Consider the following 9,154-nt stretch of genomic DNA (forward strand, 5'->3'; position numbering starts at 1 on the left):
TATAATTATTACTTTAAACTTTGCAGATTTTCAAGATGATTGCATTATAAAACATGAACTTATTTTATAAGCCAGGAGTTCCTAAATAGACTGCTGTCAGATTTACTTAAGTGATTTAAATTATCAAAAGATTTTAAAACGCTACCGAAATTACAGGGAACATAATTTAAGATCGGAAAATCTTCGAAAATAAGCATATCAAACTCAAAGCTTCTTAACTTCTTAAAGTTCAAATTTGATTAATAGAAACAATAAAATTAATAAAAAAATAAAGAATTACAAATTAAACGATCCCAAACTTCGCCTAAGACTGAACATTTTTAAAATTGAAATCGTGAAATTCAATTCAATCATTTCGACTTTAATCTAATTGACAAATTAAAATCTTAAATTAAAGGTGGTTTACTTTTCAAACTTAAACTTTAGGAAAATTAGCACTTCGCACGAACATCTGGCTACACACTTTTGTTTTATCAAACCTATTATGCTTGAAAAATTTCTCGCAAGATTTGATATATCAATTGTGGATGTGGACCTTACGGAAAAAATAAAGTTTCTTTGGTCAAATTATTAAAAAATCTGAATATGGGATTACAGTCTATTATTGTATAAAATAATTACCGAGCAAATGCTGAAGTTCGTTTTGAGAGAAGGTCGGTCTCCTTGGAATGCTGGGTGATCTGCACCTTGGCGGTGTTGAACATGATTCTACTAGTTCCTCACTGTCGATACTTTTGGGCACAAGAGCTCCCACCAACAATCTTTCTGTTGAGCCGTCATCTATTCCCCTGCCAAGCCATCGACCACAGGGAAATTTAAAAGTGTGACCCGTAACTTCGTTTCGAACTACTACATGTTCCACCATCCATTTGGGCGATATTCCCGTATTATCGTGACCTATCCGTAAAGTTGAGAGCACCCCTATATTTTTATGCTAAAAAATGACAGATATTCTACAAATAAGAAATTTTTCAATAGATTTATCATTTTATAGAAAATATTTTCAAAACTAACATGAAACACAAATTCGAGTCCTCCTTTTGGAATGGGAACGGGTTTTGTTTCACAGAGAGTACCAGAAATGGCAATCCAACTGTTGGCCGAAGTTGTCGCCGCGCTTGCTTTTCTGCTTGGAAAAATTACCACCCTATATGGTAATTTTGTGGATGGATAATTGTTTGTGAAACAGAAGTAATCTACAGCGTTGAGAGTTAAGAGATGATAGAGAAACTGTTCTTTTTCCTCTTCACAACGTAGAAATGCAGATCTTTTATACTGACTCCTATAATAATGTAAAATTAGATCTTTATATACCTATCTCACGGTTGTGAGACGTGGTTGTGGCTGAAATTTTACCGCGATTTCGCTGGAAGCGGACGCAATTTTTCGGATTAGCAGCCGCTTCCGGCGAAATCCTGCGACCCAGTGCCGTCGCATCCTCGAATCCCTTGCTCTGAGATATGTAGTACATATGTACTTAGTTTTGCACAATAAGTTAAGTGAAAAATGCAATTTAAATTTTTCCTAATTGAAATTTTATATTTTAACTTTACGGGGCTTTGAAACGTCTGAACTCGCTTACACTAGCTGATGCGAAAGCAGTCGAGATAATGCAGGTTGTAGGTTAAATTACGTTGACGTTGCAGGTTTTTTTTATTGGTGTTGTGCAATAATAATGGGATATATATTTATGAAGTTATCACACTAAAACTCTGTTTTTAAGATTATTGAGGTAAGTGAAAACATCTTGTCGAACTCGTTTTTTATAGTAGCAATTAAAACAATCCACATTTATTATAACTTTTCGCCCGAAGAATTTTAAATAAAAATATTATTATAGCGATAAGGATTTCTTAAGAATAGCATACAATTAGCTTTAGTACATAATATAATATTTATTTAAAAAAGAAATCAATGAAAGGAACAATGTTTATTCACGTCATTAATAACCTAAGAAAACCTTGTTAAGTTGAACTATGCTGGCATATTTTGTTTTTCTGGCTAGTGGATGTGTACAATATTCAATTCTACAGTTATTAATTACAATAAATATCAATTCGGCATAAGCAAATACAAATAAAAATGAAATTGTAAAAATCTGTTTTAATTATTGTAAAATTAAAAAAAAAAATGTACCATAACATTGGTATACTATCAAGGGCACCTGTAAAAAATCGTAACGTTACGGTACTGTAACTCGACGCCGATTGGCTGAGGGGTAAAACCACGTGAGCTTACAGTGTCCGATACGCCCGAACCCGATGGGTATTGGAGGTATTGGTATTGGAGGTTCGACTGTATGTCGTAGGCATTTAGCCGAATCCGGCATTAGGCCTAATGTCCGTGCAATAGGTCTAATGCCGGCAATAACCGAATTTACCTGCGTCGACCTTTCTTTCGGCGGCTCTTAACCGCCTCCATGCACTCACAGCTTAATGCCCAAAGTAACCAGGGCATTTAGACGAATTTAATCTCAGATCAATAACTATACATTTACTTGAAATCAGAAAAATGCTATTTCTACTAGTCAATGTATGGTAAAAATAAAGAAATTGTGGAAAAGTGAGGAATCTTTTTAAAATACGTAAAATTGTTTTTAGTGCCTTATCAATAATACATTCATAGAAAATCCCAGTAAATAAGACCATTATTTTTAAAGAGAAGAATGAAGAATTTTTAACTAAATAGATAAATGCTTAGTCATAAAACAAAAGTGATAAATTTTCAACAACAAAAAAAGAAAAAGAATCTTGAATAACATTTTTTTTTTTTAATATAAGTTTTCAACTAACATCATGAATCATTAACTTCAAATCAATAATGCTACATTTACTTGATATCATAAAAATGAGGTATCTATTACTAATTGTATTATAAAAATAAATAGAGTAAAAAAGTGAAGAATTAAAAAAAAAACATAATAATTGACTACTACAATTATCTGATGTCGGATAATATTATCCGACTGCCGATCAAAATTATCGCTCGTCGGATAATTATTGTTATCAATCGTTTGCAAAGCTTTTATCCAACTTTAGGTCCTTCATTTCTACAATACACCGACCGGTATATGAAGCCTTTTTCATTTTTTAAGTAAACGTAACCTTATTTATTTATAATGAAATAAGTCTAATTTTCCAGGTTATTTTACCGAAAATTCAACTATTGTGTTGAAAAGTTACGTATTTTTGTTATTATATTCAAATGCCTCAAACAACTTAATATTTTTAACTTGAAAATTCAACTTTTTTGTTGCAAATTCGTCTGTATTGGTTGATAATCAATCTTTCTTTGTTGAAAATTCATCTTTTTGTTAGAACATTTTAGCAATTTGTTAAAAACTGATGTATTTTGCAGAAAATTCGTCTTTTTGGCAGAAATGTATCTTCTTGATTAACTAATATGTTTCTGGTTAAAATTACAACTATTTGATTAAAAATGATAATATAATTTCGTCGAGGATTCAGCTATTCTTTAAATATGCATCTTTTGGTAGAAATGTTAACTATTCATTTTTCGTCGAAAATTCATTTTTTTGTTGTTAAAAATTCAACTACATGGCGAAAAGTCGAACTGGTATGTTCAAAATAATTTATTTCGTTAAAGATTCATCGTGTTAGTTGAAAGTTCATATTTTTATTTGATAGAAATATTTTATTAAAAATTCTTCCATTTTGTTTGCAAATTAATAGTTCTAACCGAAAATTTGAATATATTTTTTTTAATTTATCATTTTTGTCTTATGATTACAAATTTTTTAATTCTGCTTTCTTATTTTTGAAAATTAATGATTTTGACTACTGCACTCCCGATACAAATTATCGGTTGTCGGTTAATTGTAGATTTCTATGGTTTATAGCAGTTGTATCCAACTTCAGATTAAAAATATCTCTCGAATGTACTGCACACATATTATAAAGCAATAAAAGTAATTTTCTGTATTTTAAAAATATTCCTCAATTTTTCATAATTTTTAAGTTTTTATAAAGCCGTGAGTGCATGCAGGGGGCTAGGTGGCATCTTGGATTTAGGAAATTAGATGAAAGAAAGGTCATCTAATTACTGTACCGAAGGAACCGAATGAAGCCTCTACAAAGTACCCGTAAAGACCCCATTGGTCGTGGAATAATCGCAATCGTTTTTTTTTGCAACGGTAAAAAGTTTTAAAATAAATAAGACGTATAACGCCTGTTGACTGTTACACTTCAAACGCGTCATCTGTAAGTAGCAGTCAACAGGCTTTATATATCTTTTATATTTTTCTAACTTTTTACCGCTGCATAAAAAAGTATTGCGATTACTCCGTGAATCTCCAATAGAAAATTTAACGGAGAATCCGAATTTCAATAGTTTAAAAGTTTATCTTGCTGTTTTTTTTAGTTTGATAAAAAGGAACCGAATGGGGGCCAATGGGGTCTTTACGGGTACTTTGCAGAGGCTTCATTCGGTTCCTTCGGTCCGCCAGGGTACGAGTAATTTCCCCAAGCAAAAATTAAAAATCAGGAACCAACATGTTGAAAATTTAAATCTAAGATTTCCAGCTAATGTAAGTATTTCAATTAAACGTACCTCAATTTCTAAACGTTCAAATGAACAAAATACTGTTTTCCAATTATATTAAAAGTTTCTTTTGATAACCTATTATTTTTAATGTTTGAATTTAAATAAATATAATATTATAAATATAACTATAAATAATATTTGCTGTGTTTGAAAATTAATGGTTTTATTTACTGGGATTTTCAATGCATGTATTATTGATAAGGCACTAAAAACAATTTCATGTATTTTAAAAAGATTCCTCACTTTTCCACAATCTCTTTATTTTTACAATACATCGACCAGTATATAAAGCATTTTTTTGTTTTCAAGTAAATGTATAGTTATTAATCTAAATTTAATTCGACTAAATGCCCTAGTTACTTTGGGCATTAAGCTGTGATTGCACGGAGGTGGAGGCGGCTAAGAACCGGGCAGTATCCATTTCATCGCGGTGTACCTGTTCGTTTTACCCTCTCCACTCGACTTCTCCTCACGTCCCTGACTGAGCGAGATTGCTGTGCCGGGCTTTGCCAGCGGGGGCCCCTTTGTCCTAATGAGGCATAAAATGCCATACATGAAAATGTTATAGTTTTTCAATCAACAAATTAAAAATATTATATTCGGAATCTATGTTTATTTGCGATTCCAACGATATGTAACTTGCAATTAAAATATTAAATTCGACTAAGTTATGGCAGATATTAGTTTGTTTTGACCCTGACTAGACAGCATTATGGAATTTTCCGTAGAATAGTTGAAAAGGCATCAGTTTATTTGGTAAAAAATTCGCCTTTTTAAAGTTTAGTAGAATATACGGATTTTTACGAAACTGCCTAGAAGAATATTATACTTGCAACCAAGTACTTGAATTTTTAAACTAAAAAGACGAATCCTTAACAAAACAGTACAAAATATAAGTTATTTAGTATACACATATACATATAGACATACACAATAATTTTATAATATTAAAAATGATGGTCGATTCTTGGGCAATCGAACAGAACTAGGGGTTGAAAAAAAATTATTTTGAAAAATAAGGGCCACACTAGTGTATTAAACACAAGGGCAATTGATTAAAAGGAAATTAAACTTCACTTTCTAGGGAATAGAATTAAAATGAATATACTTATTATGGTAGATGGTTCTTCGCTTGGGGTGATTGCTAGAGAGATTGATCAGCAACCTGGGTCGGAGCAGTGTTGCGGAACGAACGTGTTATTTACTTAAATAGCACGAGAATTCTGGATCAATCTGAAAAATCTCTATCCCTTCCACACACTACTCCTTTCCCCTGCCGAGTGAGTCACGCCTACCTCGAAAGGGAAATGGCTAATGGTGTAATAATAATAATATGGAAAATATAAGAGCATTACTTCCACCGGATGAGTGTTAAATTGTCAACAGGCGAATTTTCTACCGAATAAACTGATGCATTTTCAACTATTCTACGGAAAATTCCATAATGCTATCTAGGCAGGGTCAAAACAAACTAATATCTGCCATAACTTAGTCTAAGTTCAATATTTTAATTGCAAGTTACATATCGTTGGAATCGCAAATAAACATAGATTCTGAATATAATATTTTTAATTTTCTGATTGCAAAACTATAACATTTTTATGTATGGCATTTTATGCCTCATTAGGACAAAGGGGCCGCCGCTGGCAAAGCCCGGCACAGCAATCTCGCTCAGTCAGGGACGTGAGGAGAAGTCGAGTGGAGAGGGTAAGACGAGCAGGTACACCGCGATGGTAATCTTTATGAAACCTTCCTGAAATCTGTGAAGTCTTGGAAACATATATCTGAAACCTTTAAAACACTTTGTGAAATCTTCACGAAAACGTTATGAAGGATGTTAAAATCTTTTAAAACGTTTTAAATCTAACAATTTTAGTGGAATATTTTTAAATTATATGAAACCTTCGGAAATATTTTAAATCCTCGAAACTTTGTGTAATCTGTGAAATCTTGGAAATATTTCTAAAAGTTTTGAAACACTTAAAAATCTTTTTGAACTCTTTACGAACACAGAAAAAATTGAGTGTTCACTAATGTTGCGGCTCAAAAAAAAGTTGGTATCATTTAGAACTTGAGCTCCAATAGATACCTGTAGAAATAACATGCAATTGATAATTATCATGTCATTATATGTATTTTAATTGCAGCATTATTTTGTAATTTAATTATCTTCATTAGGTTCGTTTTGGGTTCCTGTTCAGCAAGTGGGGTTCATTTTTTGTTGCAGCTCTTTTGGAACCAAAAATGGGTTCTAATGGAAACCTCAGTTTTTCTGTGAAAAATCTGTGAAGGCTGTTGATTTCTTTTATAACTTTTTAAATATTTGAAATGTTTGTGAAATCTTTTGAAATTTTTAAAATCTTCAAAAAACTTTTGAAATTCTTGGGACCTTTGTGAAATGTTTAAACTACTTGTACAATCTTCGTGAAATCTTTGCTAAATATTTGCACGTTTTGTGAAATCTTTACGACAACCTTGTGAAGATTGTTTGAAATCTTAAAAAAAAATTCTGAAACAATTTGGTATCTCAGAAAACGTTAATAAATCATTTTAATCTTTCGAAATCTTTTGAAATCCGTGAAATTTCTGTGAAATTTAAAAAGTCTTTGTGAAATCTTAAAATCAGATATACATTCAAAGTTGAGTGGTCAACCCCTGCAAGATAACTAACTGAATTTGTAATATTTTTAAAACTCTCGGTTTTTCGTACCTCAATAATCCAGTATCGGCCAAAAGTGCCTTTAAATGTCGAGAAAGTAATTTCTTTTCGAGAGCAAGTCGCACCCAGGCTCTGGCGTACCCGATGTGAGTTTTTATGTCAGTCAACGCCTGGACGTTCCGAATATCGAAGATCAAGGACTCAGGAAGCGGTCTCAACTGCTCGGGACCAATCGATTTTCTTTCACTTGGAGTTCTGCTCCTCTCGGTTCCCCTCGTTGGCGAAACGTCCGTTTCCAAGGCCAGATTCGATAAGTCTGAGATTTCAAAACAATCTTTGAATCGGGATCCACTTTTTTCTCTACTACTTTACTACATATCACAATGCATTCAGCCACTCATGAATGCAAATTAACTCTAACAGGCAATAATCAAACTTCTCTTAAGTCAAACAGGCAACATTAAATTTCATACAATCTAAATAATAAATACAATTTAAGCTCAATTCAATATAGTCAATATTGAATTTATTATTGAGAGCTGAATTTAGTATCTATTCCATGCAATTTTATAAAATAAAAATCGGCAAAGATTCTGGAGTTCAATTCAATAACCTTGAAAAGGTACAATTTGAAACTGAAACCATTAAATATAGAAAATTAAGACATTAGGGGCTGCAAAATTTCCAGTTGAAGACAATATCAGATATAATTTGCAAATTTGAACTGTTGAAAGCGTTAATGGTCGAATACATAATATTGAATACATTTCAAGCGGAATGTTCAGTTCAAAGGTAAACAATTTTCACTTTAAATCGTTTAATTATAAATCTGAAGCAAACATGCTTAACAATATGAAATTGAAAGTCACAATAGTTAAACAATTAGAAATTACGAAATTTTCTGTTCAAAATTTAAATCTTTTAGATTGATTCATTCAACCTTTTACTATTTTAATTCCAACTGAAAGCCCTAACCTAACATATCAAGAAGTTTAATTGAAAACGTTCCAAAACAAATAATGTGAAATTCAATAATTCAACATTCGATCATTTTTAATTTAATTATTTTCAAAGACTATAATTTTCAATTAAAGGTTGAAATAGATTTGAATTGTTCAATTTTTAAACTTAAAGAATAACTGTACGAGGTGAATACGAGTACGAACTGAATAATGAGAAAAAGTGAATAGGTTTTAAAGCGAAAGTTCTGGATTATTTTTTATGAGTAGCAATATTAAAAAAGAATTTTATAATCAGCCGTCTGGCCAATTTCTATCTTTTAGAAAAGAAATAGAAAAATGTGTTATTAAAATGCCAATAAAAAATGTCAATTTTTTAAGGGATTAAATTGCTTTCACTTTTCTTTTGCTGGTATGTTCGATTCTTCAAACTCTTGGTTTGAAACCTTTCTGATTCAGCACGAGCTGAATACATTTTTGACAGCTTAGGCTTGGATATCAACAATGAAATAAATAAGCAAGTTAATGCATTTCATCAACATGGCCAAATAAAATTAGTCCTAGTTTTTCGTCGATGGTAGTTGGTAGCAATGTCTGTCGTGATTGGATGTTAAATACTACCAAGTTTGGAGCCCGCAAAAATTGTATAATATAATTAAAAATAATCACTGCATAAATGGAAAAATATTTTTGAATTTCTTTAACTTGGTATATGATATTTTTACTACTTGTTCATCATTTATCAATTTCATGACTTCAACCGTTTTTCTATCCAGTGTTAAATTACCTAAAGACTAATTTCAATTATCATTTTAAAAATAATTTGTTCCAGTTTTCGGTAAGGTAGTAATTATTCTCACTTGCAATTAAAATCTTGCAGGCCCCATGCTAAAAATAAAACTTTCTAACATTTTTTTGGACAATACAAAGTCAGATTAAAGTCTAAAATATGTATTTAACTATTAATTAGAAA

General features: G+C 31.3%; 1 protein-coding gene across 5 annotated transcripts in view; it reads right to left on the reverse strand.

Annotated features, from left to right (window-relative positions):
* LOC117173108 (DENN domain-containing protein 5B) overlaps positions 1-9,154 on the reverse strand; it is a 216,468-nt gene that overhangs the window by 3,213 nt on the left and 204,101 nt on the right. For all 5 annotated transcript variants that reach the window (XM_033361499.1, XM_033361501.1, XM_033361498.1 and 2 more), the window contains 3 exons: positions 7,274-7,538; positions 1,015-1,282; positions 622-934 (listed from right to left, as the gene is read on the reverse strand). In XM_033361499.1, coding sequence (XP_033217390.1) covers positions 622-934; positions 1,015-1,282; positions 7,274-7,538 — 846 coding nt within the window. The remainder of the gene's footprint in view (positions 1-621; positions 935-1,014; positions 1,283-7,273; positions 7,539-9,154) is intronic.

Source organism: Belonocnema kinseyi, chromosome 5 (genome assembly GCF_010883055.1).
Source record: "Belonocnema kinseyi isolate 2016_QV_RU_SX_M_011 chromosome 5, B_treatae_v1, whole genome shotgun sequence".
Taxonomy (NCBI): Eukaryota; Metazoa; Arthropoda; class Insecta; order Hymenoptera; family Cynipidae; genus Belonocnema; species Belonocnema kinseyi.